General features: G+C 48.8%; 1 protein-coding gene across 1 annotated transcript in view; it reads left to right on the forward strand.

Annotated features, from left to right (window-relative positions):
* FAT3 (FAT atypical cadherin 3) overlaps nucleotides 1-25,579 on the forward strand; it is a 745,323-nt gene that overhangs the window by 674,119 nt on the left and 45,625 nt on the right. The window contains exons 15-19 of the mRNA XM_075546447.1: nucleotides 1,857-2,071; nucleotides 3,630-3,767; nucleotides 3,982-4,125; nucleotides 9,282-9,479; nucleotides 11,960-12,758. Of these exons, the coding sequence (XP_075402562.1) occupies nucleotides 1,857-2,071; nucleotides 3,630-3,767; nucleotides 3,982-4,125; nucleotides 9,282-9,479; nucleotides 11,960-12,758 (1,494 nt within the window). The remainder of the gene's footprint in view (nucleotides 1-1,856; nucleotides 2,072-3,629; nucleotides 3,768-3,981; nucleotides 4,126-9,281; nucleotides 9,480-11,959; nucleotides 12,759-25,579) is intronic.

Here is a 25,579-nt window from a genome sequence, read left to right on the forward strand (position 1 = left end):
GCTACCGCAGGACTAACTCCAACTCACAGAAACTCTTTACAAGATTTCCAAGGCTGCAGATCTTTACAGGACTAGACAGCCTCATCTTTGTCCTGTGGAGGGACTGGTGGGTTTGAACTGCCTTCCTTGCAATTATCAGAGCAATAGTTCCAGGATGGCAATGTTGGTAGAGAAGTGGCATTAGCACCTCTCCCAGCCATAACTCTGTTTATGAAGGTCATTACTTTGAATGAAAATGTATGGGGATTTTCCCATTATGACCTTCAACCTGCCTAGTTATGGCCCTAATAGATGAACAGCAAGGGAAAGTGGCTAAGTATTGTTTAAACTGGGTGTTGATTCATGTCCAAGGATGCAAAATAAAGCACTAAGGGGGGTAATTACTAAGAAATTTTAATTATGAGAGAAAGAGGCTGCTGGTATAAGTTAAACTGTTTCTCAGTGGTGTAGAATAAGTCTGGCTAGCCTTAGCATTCTCTAACTGGAAGACAAAGATAAAAGATACCTTGGTCCAGATGATTGTTTGGGGTGGAAACAATGGTAAACATCTTTGAGAATTCTTCTTCAGGGAGAACAGTGTCCCATTGCTGGGTGCAGTCCTGGTTTACCCCAATAGAAAGGGTTAGGGTTGAAGGAACATCGCACTTCCAAAGCCTCTCCTGGGGAAACACCTAGCTGACTGTTTTTACTTGCTCTACTTACTGAATTGGTGGTCAGCAGGAGACTTCTTAGAGGGCTCAGTATGTGAAGCGTTGGACTGCTAATTGGAAGGTTGGCAGGTGAAGCCCACCAGTCACTCCCTGGGAGTGGGATGAAGCAGTCAGCTTCTATAAAGATTTTCAGCCTTTGAAAGACTAAGGAGCATGTCCCTTCTATCTTCTAGAGTGGCTATGAGTCAGGATCCACTGGATGGCAGTGCTGGGTAGCAGAACCCTTCCCTGCCCTGCGAGACACTGGGCCCCACTCCTGATCAGTGCATCTCTTCTGCAGCCACCACCGTGAGGCCTGGCTGCTGCCATGGTGCTGGCTAGCTTTCAGCAGAGGTTCCAGATTAAAATGGAAGAAGAAGGAAGACCTGCTAGACCCACTCCTGCAAATAAGCTCTTCTGAAAGAGCCGTGGCTGGTAACAGTCTGATCCTCATGTAATCATGAGGGTGGTGCAGAACCAGACATAGTGCCTCTAGGGTCTGGGCCACAGCAGCCAACTTGCCTAATTTGAATAACTCTTGATATAGGCGCAATCAACTCCACTGAGCCCACACTTAATATTTGGCCATTGTGCTGTTCGATTCCCAGGTATTGCCCCTTCCATGGTGTCACCCTAACCTGCGATTTCTGAGATCATTTTTCTCCTTTTGCCATATGGTTGCAGACAGATGCATCATCTCTGGACAAGGCATGGCAGCCATTAATTTTATGCAGCTCAGTCTGAGAGTGCGTGTGTACTAGCTGACCGGAGGTGCAGCCATCCATTCCCATCCTGGCCTCTGGGCTCAGCCTCTGCCTGGTCTTGACCTGAGGAAACAAGAGACGCATATTGGAGATGCTTGTCCCTGTCCCTACGGCCGAGTTGCATTAAAATGGACCATGCCAGATTTTCTCTGACTGCTTGAAAGAAGTCCAGAAACATGCGAAGACTTATCATTTTCTCAGTGCTCTGTGGATGGATAGCTGTGCTTTAAATGACAGCATTCATCAGACTCCGGGGTGGTTCAGTCAGGTGTCAAGTAAGCAGATTACGGAATACCTCAATTTCTGGGCTGCAGATGGTGTTATACATATTACCGAGATCATGGAACTGCTGACCAGTGTGTTTCCCTAAGTAAATCGGAATGTTCCCTTTTTCTCTCCCAAGGTGGGATTTCTGTCTCAGAAGTCCTGGACTATGAATTATGCAAAAAGTTCTACCTGGTGGTGGAAGCCAAGGATGGGGGCACCCCGGCCCTCAGCGCAGTGGCCACAGTCAGCATCAACCTCACCGATGTGAATGACAACCCTCCCAAGTTCAGCCAGGACATCTACAGCGCAGTCATCAGTGAGGGTGCCATGATCGGGGACTCTGTCATTTTGGTAGGTGCCCATCTGGGAGGTCCTGAGGGCTGGTGTAAATGACTCCTAATACAGTGGAAAAGTAAGCAACATCGCTCTTGCATTTTTTCCACACCCCCCCCCTTTCAGTGAGTTTTAGCCCCAAAGAACTATAATCAGGCACCAGTAGCTCTACAAGGGTTCCCACTGCTCCTTCTCCAGTTTTCATATCAGACAGGGCCAGGCAGACTGCTCTAGGTCAAGGTGTAGATGACTGGTAATCACTCTTCTGCCTGCAGTGGTTTCTGGTTTGTTTTAAAAACGAAAGACAGACCATGTAATGCATTTTTGATGGTGGTTCCTACCCATTTACATATAACCTTAGATGATAAGTTATTGGGTAGGTAGGGATAGTGTAGAGTCTCCCTATGACCAACACACAGACACACAGAACAGAATAGCTACAAATGGGATTTCTTTTTCTTGTCATTTCTAAAATGACATGTTCCTAATGCCCGTAAGAACAAACTGTGTTTTCTGAGGACTCCAGTCCTTCTCGGCCACAGCTTATGTTTTGCACGTGATGAGTCTGTCTTCACCCCACCCCCTGCTGGGCAGGTCTCTTTTATCCATCATCGCCTCCATCTCTGATTCCTGCAGCACCGCCCTATATTAAATGGAAATATATTCTTTTAAAAGTATCTACTGTGGAAAATGTACATATCTGTAACAGAAAATGTACCTCGTTAGCCCTTTCTCAGTGTACCATGTACAGACATCCATCACGTTGCTGTGTGACCGTCACCGCTGTCTTTATTTCCTCCGCCCGCAGCCCCGCTCGCTACCCACAAACCTACCTTTCCCTAAGCGTTTGCCTGTTCGAGGTATTTCATGCCAGTGGGTCACACGCTAGGCCTCCATTTGCATCTGATGTACTTTGCTTAATGCTTTCAAGGTTCGTCCATTCCACAGCAGCGATCAGAATATCAATTCTCTCACCCACTGAATGATATTCCCATGTGCGTGTAGATAGACCACATTTTCTTTAATCCGTTCATCTGGTGATGGATGTTTGGGTTGTTTCAACTTTTTGGCTTTTGTGACAACAGTACATTCTTTACACAACAGACATGGGCATGTGGACCCTCTCCTGTCCTCGGACGTTACTAGGCTCTCTGCATGCACATAGATCCCAGTGTGACCAATGGGGAGCAGCAGAGAGTAGGACAGTGTGTTTACTGTGTAGGGAAGGGTAACTTTCTTGGCTTCCTTGACATGGAAACAGCTAGGTGAGAGATTGCCTGACTCCAACATAGTGGTCATTGCTCTCTGCATTCAGAAGAAATCATGTAGCACCCCTATGTGTTGCCCTTCCTAGCGCAAAGCCTGCAGAAAGCCAGACCTACAAAACATCAGACTGCAAGCAGTTAAAAATCAACTTAGAAACCAAATGGTGGGGTCAGGCCTGGTGATGCCCTCCTTCAGACACGTGATCCTTTCTCCCACAAGGGCAAGCTCCTAACAGTCAGAGCTCTTCCCATGGAAGCAGGCCTGGTCCCTTATGCTGTGCCTTTTCTTTGTTTGCTTCTTCTCCGTGAAGCTAATAGCAGAGGATGCGGACAGCCAGCCTAATGGGCAGATTCGCTTTTCCATTGTGAATGGAGATCGAGACAACGAATTTGCTGTAGATCCTGTTTTGGGACTTGTGAAGGTTAAGAAGAAACTGGACCGAGAACGGGTAAGCTCGTGGAAGGCAGCAGTTCTCTTCCCATCTCCACCCAGCTCTTCCCTGGCATCAAAGCCACAGATCATGAGTATGAGTGGGAAGCTTCTGTGGTGTAAAGAATGAAAATAAAAATGGTTGCTCTTTAAAAAACACTCCTGGGCCTACGTCGCTGTGAGTGTGAATATATGCTACGTGTCTTTACTGTCAGTGCTTTGTGCTTTGGCAGGTGTCTGGATACTCTCTGCTTGTCCAGGCCGTGGACAGCGGCATTCCTGCCATGTCATCCACTGCGACTGTCAACATAGATATTTCTGATGTGAACGACAACAGCCCTGTCTTCACACCCGCTAACTATACTGCGGTGATTCAGGTAAGCCCATCTCCCCGGCCAGACACTCGCCCTTCAGACCTCGGCTCCTTTCTTCTGCAGTAGTTCATTCATGAAGGTTAATTATGATTAGACAGATGATAGATGCCATTGATCTTCTCCCATTATTCATGTTGATCATATAAACAACAGAAGTACACACTTTCTGACCCTGCATTATCGCCACAATTGCCATTCTCAAGTCCATTGTGATAGCTCATATTCCAGTTCATCTCTCCATCCTCACAGACCCACTGCTGATGTACAAATAGGATTCTTAGTCAACGGGAGACTAGGTACCTGGATAAAGCTGCTACTCATTAAAATTAATCTCCCATAAGAAATTTTTCTGAAACTTGAAAGCCACCTCATCTCTTAAAGAAGATTATAAGAGAGCAAAACTTCCTGCTACTATTCTGCTGCTTGCAGACTGATTTTCCTCCCCTCGATTTCTTTTTTTAATTTCAAAACTTCAAAGGTAGATCGTGAGTGCTAGGTAAAGAGCTGTCTCCACTTGCCAGGAGTTGTAGGTGCTGGAAGCCAACTTCAGGAGAATCAGGGGATTCAAACATGGAATAATATGAGTATAGAGGAATTAGAGAAGACAGGGATTGATATTCATATTGCACAAGGCCAAAGATGTTCCAGAGAAACAGCTCTGGCCTTCTCTAATTTGGCCTCAGAGTCACCTCCAAGCCTTCCCAGAGTGTCTGAGTGGAAGGCGGGAGGAGAAGGGATGAGGCCCTGAGGAGCCCTATGGAGCAACCTTCAAGACTTTGAGTCTGGCCATTCTTGGACAAGACCTCCCTGCTCCACTGAGCCGTCCAGGAATCGGGCTGCAGGACGGTCCTAAAGCTAGCAGATATGGGCTCCATTCCCACCCCTTTGTCAGCAAAATCTGATTCCTTCAAGAGAGCTGGGTTTTTTTCCCCCTTTCCTCAATGATGCTTTTTCCATCAGCCACGCATTCTTATGCCTCTCCTGCTCCCACCAAGCCCCGTGGGGGGTCTTTACCTCCTCCATCCTGCTTTCTCCCAGTTTCCTTTCTCCAAACCGCTCCCCCACCAGGGCACTCCTTCCCTGCTTCCATGCACTTGCCTTCCACAAAAAGAAAGGCTGTGCTTTAGTTCCGTTTCACTGCTCAGCTCGAAGGCTCCTTTCAAAGGACAGCAGGAGGCCTTCGGTGGGGGAAGGGAGAGTCTCCAGCCAGTGGTGGGGACTGGGCCTCCTCAGGGAGCAGCGGCCCTGCCGCATCATATTTCACCTTCATTCACAGAAGGTGGACTCAGGACACACATTTCCTCTCCCTCTTCCTCTCTTCTTGGAAGGAAACAGCCTTTATAGAGTGAGCAAACAAATCAATAAACCTTCTGTTTTGTGTGGTGTGCTGAGTATGTGTCCGTGTGAAATAGTAAATGCACACTGGGCTGAGGTGATCATGGAGCTGGTCTCAACGGGAGTTGGAGTCTTGTTCGTGATGCCTAATGGGGTTCTGAAGAGGACTGTCTTCATATATAAATACAAATGTATGGAAATGTATATTTCTCCCTTTTTCAACACAGGCTGGCTTCCTGATTCTAACCCATATTTTGTTTGTTTGTTTGTTTGTTTGTTTGAATCAGTTCATTTCTTGCATTTGAAATATTCTTCAATGGCATCCGTGGCCTGAGATTTCGTTGCCACAGCCCTCACAACCACACCATGGCAACCAGCTGCTTCCTCAGGCAGGTGCCCAGGCCTGACTGAGTGGTGGTTCAGTGGGAGGGTTCTTCCTTCCCATGGTGGCATAGCGGTTACGAGTTGGGCTGCTAACCACATGGTCAGCAGTTTGAAACCACCAGCAGGAGAAAGATGAGGGATATTTCTACTCTCATACAGAGTTGTAGCCTCAGAAACCCAAAGGGGGCAGTTCTACTCTGCCCTATAGGGTCACTATGAATGTGATCGAGTGGGCTTTTTCAGTGAGATTTGGGAAATCTAGGTTCTATCAATATACCTCACACCTAGTTACCACCCCTGGTCACTGCAGGCGTGTGTGTTGCTATAGTCCCAAGCAGGTTTCAGGAGAACTTAAACATTAATACAAATGGAAAAGAGAGGCCTGATGAGTTATTTCTGAAAATCAGCCAACAAAACCCTGATGTGTCAAGATGGTCCAATCCGCCATTGATCAGGAGATGCTGGGAGACCTGTTGTATCCCGGTGAGTGGGGTCCCGTGAGTCAGAGACAACTCAGAGGTGGCTAAAAAGGCAATAACCCACTCCCCTGTAGCTTGTTGCCACGAACCTTCCTCAGGGGTTTAGCAAAAAGGGCCTCCTCCAACCTGACATACACTGGTTTCGTTAGCATAGTTTGGAATGTGAGCACACAAAGACGGGGTTGGCTCCTGCCTAAGGCTTTGATGGCTTCACACTCTCTATGTGTGGTCAGCATAGATGGGCAGTCTTCAGCACCCAGGACTGATGTTCACTGCCCATTCAACAGCACCGCTTTCCTTGGTCACAGTGGCAGGTAGCTGATGGAATGGAATTTTGACTGTACCCAAGCTTCCAAGCCTTTGCACAACTTGGATGCAGAAAGGAAAGGGCCGGGCCATAGTTTCTTTGAACTCTATGTTGGCTTTCCCCTTACCCAAAATAGGGATCAGTGCAAGATGATCAAGGCTCAGAAAGACACTGAGAGGAACTCAGCCATTGAGGGCAACGGGTTAATACTATAACAAGCCTGATCTTGCAATAATAATGAAAACAACAACCAAAAAAGTCTAGGAGTGGTTACAAAAATGGACTGGTAATTTTGAACGACCGACCTTGTGACTTGTAACTTGGACACCCTCAGAGCTCCCTACATGGGACTAAACCCACAGTATATTTCCGCATATGTATATGTGTGTGCTGCAAATAATCTACAAATGTGGTAGAGCATGCAGGGGCAAAGTTGTAACAACTTCTTGGCCATAACCAAACTCCTTGAGGGAGTAAGTGCTGGGCCTGGAACTCGGGATCATAGGTTCAGGGGACAGTGGGGGCATTGGCATAACATCGTACACAATGTCAGTGTCCTAAACCTTATTGTGGTCGGTGCCACAACTGGCCTTCAAAGCATTTGTGCTTGTGAGAGGCTGTTTAAGGAGTAACAATAGGCCTCTCCCTGTCTGGAGCAAAGCGAAGTGGAGAAAGCCAAAGACACAAAGAAACAATTACCCCCATATACTCGTGTATAAGCCGAGTTTTTCAGCAGAAAAAAATGTGCTGAAAAACTGGGGTTTGGCTTATACACAGCTCAGTGGTACCCCAGCGAGGTGTAACATCTCGCGGGTGATTGCTGTTCCTCCGCTGTTCATTCAAGGCTTTGCTGACACTGCAGGGCTTTGAATGTTTGTTTACTCACATCTAACCAATCAGAGTCGTCCTATGACGTGGACGGCTCCAGTTTGCAGAAGCACCCATAGTGATTCACTTACACCAGCAGCTGAACTGGTAAGGATGTGTCTGTAGCTGCGCTCCATCTCTCCCCTCTGGTCTCTGTGTTAATTCACATCCTGCATTTCTCACCCTAGGCGTATACTCAAGTCAATCAGTTTTTCTGGTTTCTCAGGTAATAATTAGGTACCTCGGCTTATACTCGGGTCAGCTTATATTCGAGTATGTATGGTAGTCCAAAGGACTTAGGAATCACTGTGAACTGTGGTCCCTGAGACCAGAACTAGATGGTGCATGGCTACAACTACTGACTGCTTTAATAGGGATCACAGTGTTAGATCCTATTTACAGAGAAACAAAACTATATATATCTCAAAGACCAGGCTTACCCTGTCTGATAGAGACTGGTGGGATCCCCGAGACTGTGGCCTTTAAGTAACAATAAAGACTTTAACTGAACACATGTCAGAAGCTCAACTTTCAGCCAAATGCTCAACAAGCCTATAAAATGAATGGTAATGCCAAGGAAGTACATATTCATGCGAATGATCAACCAGTACATTGAGGGGATTACAATGGGTGAGATGAAACAACAGGTGTATAAATTGCTGACTTTGAAACAGAGGATCCACTGTGTGAACCTTCACCCAATTCACGATAAAAAGTTGAAGATGCACCACCACCCATGCACAATTAAAAAGGCAGTATTTGTCCAAGAATTAAAGCTCAGAAGGTAGAAAGGGATAGAGATGGATGAAAGGATCTGATCGGCACAGCGAGGAAGTGGGTCGAGTGCTGATACACTATGGGACTCGCAACCAGCATCATGAGACACACTGTATGTGAGCGGTTTCGTAAAAGGCCGGCTTGCTCTCCAAACTTTCACCCAAATCACAATGGAAAACCAGAGTGGGGTCTCAGGTGATCAAACAAGATGAAGCTGTGGGGATAACCTGAGCCCCGAGGAGCGGGACACGGGTCCTCATGCTCCCATTTTGAGGGAAAGGCTGAGCGAGTCTGCAGAATAATGCTTACACAATGAGCTGCATCGGGTGTCCAAGGCAGCAGATGAAGCAGAAGGTTTTCCTTCTCTGCGTTTTCAAGTTGAGAAATACTACCCCCTTACCCACCCCCCCTGCCTTTTCCTCAAGAAGCGAACGCAAACTGTAGCAAAGCCCCGCGCTCCACTGGACTCATGTCTGACTGCTGGCTCTGAAGTTGCCAGCATGACCCACCACCCCCAAACAGAGCCTCATATTGTGGCATTAGAGCTCGGTGTTGGGCCTAGAACACAGCACAATGTGTGACAAGTAGAAGACAGTGCCTTCCCCAGCCCGGCAGCTTGATGTTTTCTTGGCCCGAGAGAATTTTTGACAAAGTCACAAAGGCGAGTGGATGCCAGTTGTCCCCAAAGGGGCTGAGGTAAACTCGGGGTGTTTCGAGCTTGTGAAGGACAGAGTCGCCCAGCACTGGAACTGGCAAACCCTTTCAACACAAGTCCTTCTGTTCTTCAGGAGCAGTTTATTGTCTCAAGAGATGGTGGTGGGGAGGGAGCCAGCAAGGCTAACTGGTGGCAGCCTGTCTTCCAGAGACAAGCTAATACCACAAGAGTCCCTCAGCTCCATGCTCTGCTTTCTAGCACAGCACTCCCAGCGGTAATGATGGGTTTGTGTGCTTTTTCAGCTGTGTGCAGAGGTGCAATCTCATCTCCCTCTTTAATATCCTCTCTTATGCAGGAAAACAAGCCAGTGGGCACCAGCATTTTGCAGCTGGTGGTGACAGACAGGGACTCCTTTCACAATGGGCCTCCTTTCTCCTTCTCTATTTTGGCGGGAAACGAAGAGGAGGAGTTCCTGTTGGACCCACACGGGATCCTGAGGTCGGCAGTGGTGTTCCAGCACACTGAGTCCCCGGAATACGTGCTCTGTGTCCAGGTATGGTCTTGTTCTCTGTCCGCATCAGGCTGTCTTTCACTCCTACTTGCTCTGCGCCCGCTGGTTGGTTTTCCTTTGTTGAACAAGTCAACATAATTCATTACCGTGTGGGAATGTCCCCCCTTTTAATCTCAGATTCAATTTCACACCAATAAAGGCGGTCTGTGTGTGTGAAATTGAACAGGAAGGAAGGGAGGCATCATTGTTCAGGAGGGACATTTCTGTAGGGTGTGTCAAGTACACTATCTGTGCAGTCTGGAAATTCCTGGGGGTTCTAGTGGACCCATAAAGAAAAGTAATTGTTCAAGGCTCTTTCCCTTAAGCAGGATATTATTTGTCATATTATCCCAATGGAGGGAGGTAGTCATCATTGTCTGAATGTCCTTCAGCCATAGAGTGGCCTAGTGGCCTCTGCTTTGGAGGAAACTGCCACTTGGTTAACCCATAAGAGCCAAGAACTCAGACAACAATGGTCTTGGGGAGATGACTCACACACCTGGTTTCTGCTCCTTTCGGTCTCTGTGCTGTGTGAAATGATTAGTGCAGAAGGGCAAAAGTGATAGGTCATGAAAGAGATAGGTGAGAGCTTGAAATGAGCAAACCCTAAAAAACTCCCAAGCGTGATTTTTGCTTGGGTCCCATCCTAGAAATTGAGTGACTAATTTTTTTCAAAAGCAATGATCCACAGAGGGCCACCTAAACTCACAACTACTAATAACAATAGCAATTCTTTCAACTCCTACAGCACTGAATTGTATATATCACCACTCTGGGTAAGCTATATCATATTCCTCTCCATCAACGCTCCCAAACAAATGGCTTTTGACTCTGAACCAAACCCAAACAAAATTCACAGCTGTTGGGTCGATGTCAACTCATGGTGATCCTGTGAGTGGACGTAGTAGAACTTCCCCTCTGGGTTTCTGAGACTGTAACTGTTTATAGGAGTAGAAAGCTTCGTTTTTCTTCCAGGGGATGGTGGAAGTTTCAAACTGCTGACCCTCCTGTTAGTAGCCCAACATGTAACCCACTGCACCACCAGGGCACCTCCTTGTCAATGAATTCCCCCATTGCTAACCCTCCCTTGTGTAATCATTTTGTATAACCATGTGGGTGCTCAAAAGGCAAGGAGCTATTGTTAAAGGCTTCTCTCGAAGCTAATAGAGTTCTTGGCATATTCTCTCTAGCTGCTAGAAGCCAGAGATTTGACATATCAGACTCTGGAATCTCCTTAGAGAGCCTGCTCCCCCACGTCAATTATATTATACTCCCAGCATGCTTTGTGTTTCTCCTTTACAAGGTCCCTGCCCGCATCAGTTACATCCCCACTTTCCCAGCCCCATTTATGTGCACATTGGCTCATACTAGTACTGCCGTCTCCTAGTAGAACTGCCCTTCTGGCTTCAGCCTCATTCGTTTCTATTTCCCCTCCATGATGAATCCTCCTACAGTGGATTCTGCTGTTCTTCTAAGCCAGAGGAGGGCAAGTCCAGGCCCTGTGCCAAATGCTGCCCATAACCTTTTTATAAAGAATGTCCAATGGGAACACAGCCTGGTCTGTTCTTGCTTACAGCTGGTTTCATCCTTGGCTGTTTTCCTGCCACAGTTGTGTAGCTGCAAAAGAGACCAAGTAGCCTAAATATTTGCTATCTAGCTCTTCACAGAAAAAAACCTGCCTACCTCTGCCCTAAACTATTACATGTGTGGCTGTCCCGTACCCTGAGAGCACGTGCCTGCTCTTACACCACCTTCCATACAGAAGGACTCATCTGCCTGATCTCACTAGGCCTGCAAGGTGGGTGGCCCCACCTGCTCAGGTACCTGTCTCAGCCCTTCTCCTGAAGTCCTACCACACTCACTCACTTCTTGTCACACACGGCAGCTGCTCAGGAAAGATCTGTTGGGACAGTGGTCATTCTGTCAATTCTTATGTAAAAATGGAGGCGAAAGCGGTTCTTTTCAAGCCGTGTCTTTTCCCCAGTGGTGTACTGTGTTGTATTCTAAATCTTAAAGGGGGGGCCTGCCCACTTGAACAATGTGGTTTTTTAAATGGTCAGACAGATGCCATCTGGTCCAACCCAAAGTAAAGAGTGCAACAGAGAAGACAGATTCCTCCTCTGTGTGAGAGCACCGCTTAGTAAGACTTCCCTCGGCTCTGTGTCCAGGCCCAAACTGAGGCCAGCCTGTGGGGGCACGTGGATAGCCCCTTCTAACCTCCTTCCTTTCCCCGTGTCTGACTCCCACCAGACTGTATGGTGTGCACACCCTTCATTGTTCATAACGAAGTTATGTTTCATGGGAAACAGGGGTGGTAAATGTCCCGGGCACGTAAGCGCACACCTTCAACCATTTGCAGAAGAGTGCCAGGAACACAGGAAGGAGCCAATAGGTGCCCGGTGAAGATGATGCCTTTGGGGGGACTTCCATCACTGTCACGACTTTGTCTCAGTTCTTTGCCTTTCCCCCTCTTGGTTTTTTAGGCGAAAGACTCCGGTAGCCCCCAGCAAGTGTCTCACTCCTACATCCGGGTGCGGGTGATCGAGGAAAGCATACACAAGCCCACAGCCATCCCCTTGGAAATCTTCATTGTCACCATGGAGGATGACTTTCCGGGCGGGGTCATTGGGAAGATTCACGCCACAGATCAAGACGTGTATGACGTGCTCACGTTTGCACTGAAATCAGAGCAGAAGAGCCTGTTCAAGGTGAACAGCCATGACGGGAAGATCATCGCCCTGGGGGGCCTGGACAGCGGCAAGTACGTCCTGAACGTCTCGGTGAGTGATGGCCGTTTCCAGGTGCCCATTGACGTGGTGGTGCACGTGGAGCAGCTGGTGCACGCCATGCTGCAGAACACTGTCACCCTCCGCTTCGAGAACGTGTCCCCCGAGGACTTCGTGGGGCTGCACATGCTGGGCTTCCGGCGCACGCTGCGGAACGCCGTGCTCTCCCAGAAGCAGGACAGCCTGCACATCATCAGCATCCAGCCCGTGGCGGGCACCAACCAGCTGGACATGCTGTTCGCCGTGGAAATGCACAGCCATGAGTTCTACAAGCCGGCCTACCTGATCCAGAAGCTGTCCAACGCCCGCAGACACCTGGAGAATGTCATGCGCATCTCCGCCATCCTAGAGAAGAACTGCTCCGGGCTGGACTGTCAGGAGCAACACTGCGAGCAAAGCTTGTCTCTGGATTCCCACGCGCTCATGACCTACAGCACGGCGCGCATCAGCTTCGTGTGCCCGCGTTTCTATCGCAACGTGCGCTGCACCTGCAACGGTGAGTGCGGTTTGCAGGGCCTGCCTGCCTGCGGAGTTGATAGGAGGAGGCTGCATGGCTGTTCCTAATGCACACACATTTATCCATGCAGCGTTAGGTTTCTGGGTCCCCTACCAAGTGCCCAGACGCTCCTGGGAGGTGGTGTAAATGGGTCAGAGCTCAACTGCAGAGCAAGCGGTTTGAAGTAACCCAGAGGGGGCTGGGAAGACGGGCCTAAGGACCTGCTTCCAAAAGGTTACAGCCTAGAAAGCCGGGTGGAGCAGGTTCCCTCTGCACACATGGGGCCACCATAGTCCGAATTGGCTGAAAGGCTCCTTGTGGGTGTCATGATTGATACCGGGCGTCCATCATTCAAGTTCAGTCCTTGCTCTCGCTGAGCGCATAGTTAGTGAGCCATACAGAGGCACAGGCAGGAAAGCCCCAGCCCATGTGGTCGGAATGAGCCCAGGAAACAGCACATGCTGTGTGAAGGCTCATTTCCTAAAGGGGGTATCCTCTAAGTAGAGCCAAAAGACAAGCGGGGGGGGGGGGGGGGTCTCACTCGTTGCGACTCCTAGCAACCCATAGACAGAGTGGACCGCCCTGTGGGTTTCCAAGGCTGTAAATCTTGGCAGCAGCAGAGGAATCTCTCTCTTGTGGAGCAGCTGGTGGTTTCAAACGCTGCCCCTGCTGCTCGCAGCCCAACACGTAACCCACTGCGCCCCAGGGCTCCTCAGCAGGAGTTAGGCGAGTGAAATGGAGAGCCACCGTGGCGGCAGCTAAGCACTCAACTGGAGAATGCAAACATTGGTTTCCACCCAGCCTCGGTGTCCTCGGAGAAACTCCTACCCAAAGATCTGATCGGAAAGATTCCAGCCTAGGAGACTCTAGGAGGATTTCTACTCTTGCTCCGAAAGCAAAAATCTACTGCCATCATGCCCATTTCAACTCATGGCGGCCCTTCGGCACAGGGTCGAACTGCCCATGGGTTACGGAGACCGGGCCTTTTGGTGGGAGTAGAAAGCCTCATCTTTCTCCCAGGCAGCAGCTGGTGGTTTCTAACTTCTGACCTGGAGGTTAGCAGCCCAATGTGTAACCCACTAACCAGCAGGGCTCTTCCTCACTCACTGCCAGGGAGTCGATTCTGACCCTATAGGAAAGGATAGAATTGCCCCTGTGGGTTTTTGAGACAGTAGTACTGAAGGAGTAGAAAGTCTTGTCTTTCTCCTGTGGAGCAGCTGGTGCTTTTGAACTGCTAACCTCAAAATTTGCTAGGAGTCAAAAATTGACACCAAACAAGAACAATTCATACTGGCCATGATAGACATAAGAAGAAGGTTTAAAACATCCTGCCACTAAGTCACTTCCAACCCACAGCAACTCTGTAGGATGGGCTAGGCCTGCCACGGGGGGGGGGGGTGTCTGAGACTTTAACATTTTTACAGGATTAGAAAGCCTCGTCTTTCTCCCATGGAGCAGCCAGTGATTGCAAACTGCTGACTTTTTTGATTAGCAGCCCAGTGTGTGAACACCACACCCCAAGGGCTTCATAGGAAAAGGCTATGGAGGAAGAATGCTTGGGACAGAGGTACAGCTTAGGTAAGCAAAGCCTGAGAGTAAGAAAGAACACCCTCCTTGAGGGGCCTGGACAGGTGGACAGGTCAGCGATGTGATGACAAAGGAGCCCTCTAAGCAAGCCCAGGAGTCACCCAAGCCCATTAGCCAAGATGAAGAGTTCAGAGTCGATCCCGAGGCTCAGGATCAGATTCATCTTTCACGAAGAGCATGTTGCTGCAGAAGGGATTGAATGGATGAGAGGCAGCCAGGCCAGAGGCAGGGAGACAAGTCGGGAAGCTGTTGCAGAGGGTCAGGGCAATCTAATTTGCTTCAGTGAAAAATAGAGGTGGAATGCCCAGGAGTAGAGTGGAAGCCCTCCGAGAAGCAGGAGGACGTGGTTCATGCTTTTTGATGGAACGATGGCCATCAAACTTGACTTTGGCTGGTCAAAAGCCATGGCAATGCAGAGGCCTAGCCTGGCAGCATGCACTAAGCCGCAGTACTCTCTGTCGATTCACTAACCCTTTTCCAGGAAACTCACATCTAGAATTCCCTCTAGCCAGCATGAGCCTGCTCCCAAGGGACGATGACCAGAAGAGAGGCCATTTGTAAGACGTCCTCTTAGGTAATTGGAGACAGACAGGGGTCCCTGGCCTCTTCCTTGGTTGTGGCTTAGAGAATGAGCTCATCAGGGAAGGCCCCTGAGAGCACAGCTCCTTCCCAAAGACTTGTTAACTGTCTCCAAGAAGCCCAGAGGAAGGCCATGTCGGGGGGTGGGGGGCAGAGGGGGGGGCTATAAATTTCCCTTATGTTTTCACCAGGCAGAGGCCACTGTGTCCCACCCAACCTGTTGAATATGGAAATCAGTTCCCAAAGAGCTCAAAGCACGCATGCTAGGTGAAATGCTCTTTTGGCAGATGTCACCAGCAGGTGGGATTTATGACTGTCAGCGGTCCATGCCTTGTCCAGATGTCCTTTGTAGGCAAACTGATGTACCTCCCACATTCGGCTAGAGCTTCCTTGTGCTGACTCGCAGCAGGATGCCAGGAGTTCAGGACCCAACCGAGCAGGCCTTGCAGGAGAAACTGTATCCTCCACTTCCTGCTGCTGCTCAGAGAAGTCCTTTAGTTCAGCAGAGATGTGTGTGTGGAGGCAGCAGTGTCCTAGGCAGTGAAGATTCCAAAGTGACAGAACAGAGATGCTCCCTGTCCTTTGGAGGAGGCCTCACGTGCTATAATGTTATTGTCAGCTGCTGCTGAGCCACCCTCCAACTCAGGGGGCTGCCACACGTTCCAGAGCAGAACTGAGCCAAAGGGGTTCCTGGCTGTCATCCTCATGGAAACAAGTCGCCAGCCGTTTCTTCTGCACCGACACTGCCCACCTCCTGGCCAGCAGCTGAACGCTGTCTGTGATAGTGGAGTACTAGGGACCACTTATGTGCGGCGTCTCAAGCGGGGTATGTGCTCCTCAAAAGGGAGCGTGGGCTTTGCAGAATTTCTGCGAAGAAAGACATTAGACGGGGTCAGTCAGAGGAGGCTGGGCTAGTGTTCAGCTGTGAGGGTGGTCCGATATGAGCAGAGCTTCTAGACTAAGATGGATCAGGAAGACAATCCTGACAATCGCCTTACAAAAATCGGCCAGTGAAAACGGTGTGGACCACAATGGTCTGGTCCTCGAACAGCCATGATCATGGGGCCGACTCCACACTAGGCAGAGTTTCGTTTAGTTGTACACGGGGTCGGGGGCGGGGAAGGGGGGTTGCCAGGAGTCGACAGCCAACTCAGCAGTTCACAACAACCAGAACCTATTTGCGAAGAGTAATTGGGTATTTTCATATTTCAGCGTATTACCGAGGGCACATTAAGTGCTCTGAGTTCTTTGTTCTTATCACCACTATCAAGTGGTCATTTTCAATTCTGTCTCATAAATGCATAAGGAGGCTCATGGCTTCGATCAGAATCCTCCTTTCTCCCTCTTTCCCCCTTTTTTTCTTTCTCCTTTCGACTATTCTGCTTTTTAGCCTCTCTTTCCACTCACCTTTCTGCTTCTCCCAGGAGCCTGGTGTTAGTGGTTATGACTGTAACTGGGGGTCCCCTCATCCTCTCATCTACAGTTCACTCCACGCACACCAGTGTTAGCCGCTTACTTATCCCACCCGTTCACCTCATGGTGTGTAGTGCAAAGGGCCAGACTTCTCTTAGCTGAGTCCCTGGATGTTATCAAGTGGAGAGCGTTGATCTAATGTCCCTCCCGCCCTAAGTGACTGTTCCCGAGTGCAGCTGAGCTCCCTTGAAGTCCGTGGTGCTCATCAGGGGCAGCCTCGAATATCGTCCCAGTAAGACAGAGCATCTCGGCCACTCCAGGGTGTGTGGTGTTTGCTAGAAGTGCCCATTCCTGAGCTGCTCCACACTCAGACATGGACAGTTGGTGTGGCCTGGGGAACTCTGATGCTGGTGGAAGAAATCCGCCTGTGGGAAATTTCATTGGAAGAGAAACCCACCAAGAACCAACTGCCATTGAGTCACTTCCAACTCAGATTAGAATGTCTCCTTTGGGTTTCTAAGGCTGGAAATCTTGACAGGAGCAAACAGCCTCATCTTGCCCCCACAGAGTGACTAGTGGATTTGAACCACACCTTGTTGTTGGCAGCCCAACACTTAACACGCTGTATGATGAGGGCTTTCAGAGCAACAAGGGGAATAAAAACTCAAACCCACTGCCCTAGACAACTCACAGCAACCCCCACGTAGGTTTCCAAGACCCTAAATCTTTATGGGAAAAGACAGCCTCATCCTTCTACCATGAGTACCTGGGAGATTTGAGCCAGCATCTGTGTGGTTGTCAGCCACCATTCATACCCCACCACCACCTGGGCTCCTAATACGAAACGAAAACGCAAAACTCACTGCCCCCGAGTCCCTTCTGACTCCTCGTGAGCGTATAGGTCCGGGTAGCCCTGCCCCGGTGGGTTGCTGAGACTCACTCTTACTGGGGCAGAATGTCTTTTCTTTCTCCTGATAGGAAGGCAAAGAACAACACATTTATTTCAGGTTCAGGGGACAAGTTCTTAATTGTAATAGTAACAACTATCTTGGAATCTTATGTCTCACAAGCTGCCTCTAAAATAAAAACTCACTGAAAAGTGATAAAGCATCTGGCAGGTTCAGGGATCTTCTGATGTATTAGAAAGAAGAGTCCATTTAATTCAATAAATGAACCCCCCTAACTCTCAGAGACACACACAACTAATATTGGCAGTGGCTACCCCTTCCTACTGCCCCCCCCCATCTCCTCCACCCACCCCAAACATACACAGCTAATATTGGTCAGAAGATTCATTAAATAGACTTTCCTACCACTTGGTGGAATAATTAACATGATAAATGTCAGTCACTGCCCATTCTGGGCTGTACAGCAATGTTTATACAGAGTTGGCCTCAATACTCTACCCGCCTCCTGACTTACAGCTTGTCTTTCTCATGCAGATTGTTTTTGGGTCCAATCACCATCACTAGCATCTTGAACCAAAATGCTGCGTTGCTTTGACAGAGTGAAAGCCGACTTCTGTTTCAGTGCCAAATAGGCTCATTAAATGCCACCTACCACTGACCATCCTGTTTGGACAGTACTTAGAAAAGAGGTTCTGGTGCCACCAGAGGCTTCTAGTGGCACCAGCTTACACAAGTGGGAAGTGAGAGACACATCTGGACCCCCGTGCATGCAGCACAGTGAGAGGAAAGGGCACCAGGGGCTGCCACGAGGGGCTGCCACCAGGGGCTGCCACGGGTGGCCTAATTCTGAACATATTCATTGGTTTCCAAAGGACTGATACAGACATAGGTCCAAAAAGATATATTTGTCTAGGAGAATGGTATAGAATTGAAGATAGCAAGTTTTTTTTTAAAGGAATAAATATAGAAGAAAGCCTTTTGGACTAAAATACATGGACCATGCACTTACATAGCTACACAACTGAAGTGACAGAACTCCGTTAAAGAAAGAAATACAGGTTAGACACAAGGTGATAACTTCAATCACACTCCTTCACTAAGTCAAAAGTATTTTTCTGCAGAATTAAGATTCATCACAAAACGTGAGGAAAACATAAAAATTACAAATACATGGTAGCCTTAACTTATCAGTTAGTGGGCAATCTCAAAAGAATAGTCTATTTGAACCAAAGTTCAAGGACTTCAAGGTCTGTGACCCTTGGAGCGCAGCCCTGTGCTGCTTCTCATACAAGGGCATTTCTACTTGAAATAAATCCAAAGGAGAATTTCATTTCATTTCATCAGCAGCAAGTGTGTTTAAGTTAAGTCCTGTTCTTTAAGCTTGTGTGATCAAAGGGTTATTAATAATGTAACCTATAATGGGGGTCGGGGGAGTTGTGTTAGAGTGTAAATTCTGAGCATGTGCAGAGGCTTTGGGTCACAGCAAAAACCAAAAAAAAAAAAACGGTTTGTAGAATCCCCTTGTAGATTAAGCCTCCACTGAATTCCAAGCTCATTAACCAAGGTGTAGATCATTTTGCCGTCAAGCAAAGAGAGTTGGAAAATGGGTTACCTCCACCTCTCTCCAGCCAGCCCAGGGAGGAGAAGACTCTTAAAGGCTTTCCTGGTTGTCTCTTTGATGGACAGCACCTGTAGGTCCCATCATCATGCCCTATCAGTTGTTCCCTGACTATCTTAGACAGAAGGCCCTGGGCCAGTCTTGTGAGCAATTCTATCGAACATAACGGTGCATGTCCCATTCATGACCCTGTTCCCACTTCTGTAGTACCACCTATACCTGTGATGTATTGCTCTGCCACCGGTCATGAATCTGTGACAGTTTCCTATGTTCCATGCTTTATTTAACCAGCAACTTGACTGAATCCTCAGATGCTAGTGTGACCTCATGCTAGTGGCCTCCCTCGTCTGGGTGATTGACGTCTTTGTGCTTGTCATTTCTCTTTTAAGACTTAATAAATATCCCCCTTAAATTATAGTTGACACCAGGGTATCCTTTGTACCCCCAAAACAGTATGGAGTGCAGATCGGAACCTCACTCAAAACTCACTGCTTTTGAGTCAATTCTGACTCCTTGAGTCCTTACAGGACAGAACCGAACTGCTCCTTTTGGTTTCTTAGGCTGTAAATCTTTTTTTTAAAACAATTTATTAGGGGCTCATACAACTCTTATCACAGTCCATACATATACATACATCAATTGTATAAAGCACATCTGTACATTCTTTTCCCTAATCATTTTTTTCTCCTCTTTTCTTTTTTTACATTTTATTAGGGACTCATAGAACTCTTATCACAATCCTTACATATACATACATCAATTGTATAAAGCACATCCATACATTCCCTGCCCCAATCATTCTCAAAGCATTTGCTCTCCACTTAAGCCCTTTGCATCAGGTCCTCTTTTTTTCCCCCCTCCCTCCCCATTCCCCCCTCCCTCATGTGCCCTTGGTAATTTATACATCGTTATTTGTCATATCTTGCACTATCCGGAGTCTCCCCTCCCCCCCCTTCTCTGCTGTCCCTCTCCCAGGGAGGAGGTCACATGTGGATCCTTGTAATCAGTTCCCACTTTCCAACCCACTCACCCTCCACTCTCCCAGCATCACCCCTCACACCCTTGGTCCTGAAGGTATCATCCACCCTGGATTCCCTGTACCTCCAACCCTCATATGTACCAGTGTACAGCCTCTGTCCTATCCAGCCCTGCAAGGTAGAATTCGGATCATGGTAGTTGCGGGGAGGAAGCCTCCAGGATCTGGGGGAAAGCTGTGTTCTTCATCTGTACTACCTCACACCCTAATTAACCCATCTCCTCTCCTAAACCCCTCTATGAGGGGATCTCCATTGGCCGACACTTGGGCCTTGGGTCTCCACTCTGCACTTCCCCCTTCATTTAATATGGTATATATATATACATATACACATACATACACACACACACATATATCTTTTTTTTTTTTGCATGATGCCTTATACCTGGTCCCTTGGCACCTCGTGATCGCACTGGCCGGTGTGCTTCTTCCATGTGGGCTTCTTTGCTTCTGAGCTAGATGGCCGCTTGTTCACCTAGGCTGTAAATCTTTATGGGAGCTCAAAGCCTCTGCTTTCTCTCTCAGAGAGGTTAGTGGTGTTGAGCTGCAGACCTTGCAATTGGTAGCCCAATAACTCATCCACCACCCCACCAGGGTTCTAGAGTTGACATAAGACGAACCGGGCACTTACCATTCAAGTCCTTAACCAACGGTATAACAGACACCTAAACAGTAGAGCCATGATTACTATATGACATGGTCCTGAGGCTTTCTCCCAGTGCTTGGAGGGCAATTGAGGGGCTGGTGAGGCTGAGCTAGTTCTGAAAGGATGCCTAGAATAAGCAGATGATAGAGAGGGAGGTCCCATTCAGAGGAGCATTAGCCTTAAGCCATGGAGGTGAGGGAAAAGTGTGCGAGTAATACACAGATCATAGAAAATATTTTGAAAATGATGAGGGCAACAAATGTGCTCAACACATGGATGGATATATGGATTGTGATGAGTTGTATGAGCCCCCAATAAAATGATTACAAAAAACGCACAGATCAAACCAGAAACAGACATAATTAACATTGATTGAGCCCTTACCAGACATTGTGCCATTTTTGAATGTATTCATGTATAAGTGTGTTGAGTACTCTCAATAGCCCTAAATTGAGGAATCCCCTAAATTCAACATAAAACCAAACAAGACCCACTGCCATTGAGTCCCCATAGGACAAGATAGAACTTCTCCTGTGGGTTTCTGAGACTGTAACTCTTTACAGGAGTAGAAAACTCATCTTTCTCCTGTGGTTTCAAGCTGCTAACCTGACAGTTAACAGCCCAATTCCTAACCACCTTGGCACCAAACCTCCCCAGAACCAAATAATAGATCAGCTTCACTAACAGAAAGGGTCTGGCTTGAACATCATGGTCTTTTAAGAACTAGCTATGTGAGGTCAAATAGACAACGACAACCGGGAAGAATACATAGGAACCTGAGGGAACGGAGAATTAAAGTTAATGAGTGAGGAGGGACTCTGGAAAGGAGCATGGAAATGGCCGTCCAACTCAAGGAATGGAATCCGTGTCCCTCAATAGCACATGTAGAAACTGTTAGAATTGCTGTCTGGCTAGTCGGCCTAGCTGGTCTCAATAAAACAAGTGAAAAGTGAAAGTCGAGAGAGGTAGGACTGGTTGGCTGACGTGCACACACTCACAGCAGCACTAGGACATGGCTGAAAACCAGGCCTCCCGCCCCTCCGGGGCCCCTCAGGAGCCAACTCAAACGCACTGCCATCAAGTGCATTCTGCCTCTCCGCAACCCCACAGCACAGGTCGCAATGCCCCCTGTGGGTTTCTAAGACGGCCACCCTTTCTGGGAGAAGAAAGCCTCTGCTTTCTCCTGTGGAGCAGCTGGTAATTTCAAACTGCTGTCCTGGTGGTTAGCAGCCTGACGAATGATCCACAATGCCACCAGGGCTCCCGGCTCTCTCAAAAGAGTCTTGGCCCCTGTAGTGGCCTTCCTCGGCACAGATTTGGAAGGAGCTTCGCAGGCATCCAGCAATCCTGTTTGTTCTATCCCTGACACGCAAATCCATCCACTCTTGGAAAAGCAATGCCCAGGAGCGCCCTACCTTACAAGGCACCCCATAATTGTCCTCCTAAGGATGTTGTTCAGCTCTATCCCTGGGAGCAGCACACTCTCCAATTCATCTGACCCCTCTTCCACCAGCTGTGCTGCCTATAGTGAACAATGGTTGTCATGACCCCTTGAATACTCCTTTTCCTTGCCAAACACCCAAAGCTCCTCTGCTGCTTGGCTGTCAACAAAAACGTGCTGCAAAGAGCTATCGCTGGCACAGCCAGAGCACAGTGAAGGCATAAAAGACGGAGTCGTCCGCTCTACTTGGAGAAGTCCAAGGAAAGCACTGGAGCCAATGGAGCTTGTTAAGCTGGATCTTGGCCAAGCAGGAGATGCATCTTAAGCAAAGAGAACAAGGAAGAGAGAAGGCCAGAGGCTTTGGCTTTGGGTGTCACCCTCAGTCAGCAATTAATTACTGGGTGTTACTTTATGCCAGGGCCCGATTGCTGGATGCGGTGGAGACGGGGTGAACGTGGCTGCTGAGGTGGTCTCTGTCCTCTTGGAGCCTGTGGCTAGCTCGGAACACCATCATGCTTTGGCGCGCAGTTGGACAGGGGGTAAGAAGTGAGGACCGCCCAGGGAAGGAGTGCCGCAGGGCAGATGAGCAGAGCTCGGTGCTAGAAGGCTATTACACACAATACAGGAAGGCGGTGAAGGCCCCGGTGAACTGTGAGTCACTGAAGTCACGCCCTTGGAGAGGGTTTCCGATGCAGGGAAAAGACAGAGGTGGGCTTGGCATTGGGGCTACAGCTGATTAATGCTAATTGTCCAAAGCAGGGCCCTGTAGCCCCAGTCCTTGTGGTACTGAATGACCTGGATATTTTCCTCTGAATGTGAAGCAGGTTTGCCCTGAAAGCTGAGAACATCTCCCATTGCAGGGCAAGTATGTCTCTGCCGAGCCCTCACCCCCAGCACACCAAAGCCAAAGCCAGACTCTGCCACTGCGGTGACGCTGACTCCTGGCGACCCTATATGGGACAGGGTGGAACGGGCCCAGGTTGTTTCTGAGACTGTAGCTGTCTACAGGAGTGGAAAGCCCCTTCTTTCTACATCCCCAGAACACTTGGGTCCCCCAATGCCAGACGACATCCAAGGGTCCTCACCTTAGTGGCGGTGGCAGCTTTTCGACGTGTACATGTTCCTGTAAAAATGGCACCAACACACAGCTGCCACAGAAAAGATGCCTTGAATACCAGTGTACTCAGCCCCGAATCATCCGGGAAATATGGCTGAGCCAAACGCGGGCCTTTGCTTACAAGTCTGCGCTGCTGGGAGGACCACAGGAGGCCACTGAGAAGCTGGGACCTCGGGGAAATGGGCTTTCAGGCGTCATACAGACTAGAAGTGAAGTTCATGGACATACATGATGTTTACCAGGATAGAGCATCCCAGCAAAGGGTGGGAATTCAGGGTGTAGCCCATTTGCTATTAGCTATCAAGGTCCTCCATGCCATGTGGCAAGGCCCCAGATCTAGTTAACAGTGATTATAGCCACAGCCAGACAGACTGCTGTGTTGACTAACGGCCCAAACCTAATTCAGGGAACTGAGGGACTGACTGCAGGGGGGAATCATAAAAATGGTAGCTGGGAAATTTCCGACTCTCAAGAAGTTCACGTTCGTCTGCATATTCCCGAGCTCTGAAGCTGCTGCCCAAGTGAGTTGCTGTCTGAAGTGACTGGTATTTCTACCCGAGTGGATGGAAAACCTTTCAGAGGAAGGCTATCGTGTGTGCCACTTGGGCCCTGGTGGGGAGGCTGTGTGAACATAACTCGGCACTGGAGACACAGAGGTGGGGAAGGGGCTGATATCGTCGTCTGCACATGTGCTAAGACACACATTCACTGAAAAGCCCCAGCCCTCCCCTCATGGCTGCCAGGCACAGAGAATTCCATGTCATCCCTGAGCCCACAGATCCTGACATTGACCCCAAAGCAAGTCAGAGAGTGCATGTGTGTGCAGGTCTCTGTCTCCTGGCCCAGTCAAGCTAGATCCCCCAGGTTTTAAAACTTCGTAATAATTTGTTTTAATATAAAACTTTTCCTTGACAATTTACTTTCCCTTGTAAGGTGCCCCCATTTGATTCTCACAGGTCTGTGAGGAATAATCACATAGAAGCCCGGTGATGGCCGGGGTCGAACAGGGGATCCACGAGCTGTGGGGAGCTGTTCTCAAGGTGGTCCCTACCCATGATGACGCCACACGCAGCCCCGCCCCTCCTGCGCAGCCCCGCCCCCGTGATCAGTTGCACATCAGACTCATGACCTGTTGGGGGTTTTATCGGCTGGTTTTTCAGAAGCAGATCGCCAGGCCTCTCTTTCTAGTCCATCTTAGTCTGAAAGTTCTACTTAAACCTGTTCAGCATCATGGCAACTTTCCGACTTCCACTTACAGACCCGTGGTGGCTGTGCATGGGGGACACGGATCAGGAACAGAGTCTGGTTCTCTTGAATGGAAGGCAAGTAAACAGAAACCGAACAACGACAACAAATCAAACTCATGGCCATGGCGTTGGTCCTTATTCACTCAACCCTGTAGAACAGAACGGAACGGTCCCTGTGGGTTTCTGACACTGGAGGTATTTACAGAAGTAAAAAAGCCTCATTTTTCTTCTAAGGAGCCCCAGGTGGTTTTGAACTGCTGACCTTGCAGTTGGCAGCTCACTCATAACTCACTATGCCACCAGGAGGCTAAAGGGCAAGTCTACTAATGCCCATGCTTTCCCTTCACAGTATGGCATTTTCCCAAGGGAGCCTGCAAGCAGCGCTTCCTCCACCTGCTTTACATTTTGATGTGAACCCGAAACATCTGCTCTTCCTGTCCTTCCCTGACATGGAGTAAATGACATCTGCTGGTTTGATAAAGCAGAGCCTTCGTCCTCAATGGCTGCCCTGGCACCGAATTGATGGATGTCTGGAGACACAGAGCACAGAGGTCTACTCGCCTCCACCCCCTGAGCTGTCAGAGAACACAGCACAAGTTAATTAAACCTGGATTAGTTCATGATAGTTAATAAGATAAACTTTCTCCCAGAAGCCAACAGGGGCTGACACAGTTGTTGTCTTAACTGCTACTTGGGAGATGATGAAGCACTTTCTGCCCCCCCCTCCACCCCCACCCCCAGAGGTGGTCTTCCAGGCACTTAATAATAATAGACGTGTACGCTTCCCTGAAAGGGAACGGCGGAAACATGTCATTTCTAAACGCAAGTCAAATCCTCAGCCGCCATTTAAAGCAGCGCTTCCTAAAGTGGGCGGCACCACCGCCTAGAGGCTACTGGAACGATCAGGCATTGAGGGGTGGGGGTGAGGGGACTACAAAGTCAAAGACCTACACTTTATCCTTGAGAATGGATTCTAGTACCAAATGTCTCATTGCCTGGCAGCAGGGGTGGGTGGGGTGGGGGCACCAAGTCATGTTCCCTTTCTGAAAGGGGTGGTAGGCCAAAGAAGTTAGGGAAGCTATGCTTCTAGAGCATGCTAGATTCTAGGTGACTCGAGAATGCACGGCTTGTCCTAGGGAAGGGTCCCAGGACCCATGCCTGTGTTCAGCCGGAGGCCCATCGGCACAAGGTATCGCTCACGGTCCGAGCACAAAATGAAGTTGATTCAC

Source organism: Tenrec ecaudatus, chromosome 4 (assembly GCF_050624435.1).
Source record: "Tenrec ecaudatus isolate mTenEca1 chromosome 4, mTenEca1.hap1, whole genome shotgun sequence".
Classification (NCBI taxonomy): domain Eukaryota; kingdom Metazoa; phylum Chordata; class Mammalia; order Afrosoricida; family Tenrecidae; genus Tenrec; species Tenrec ecaudatus.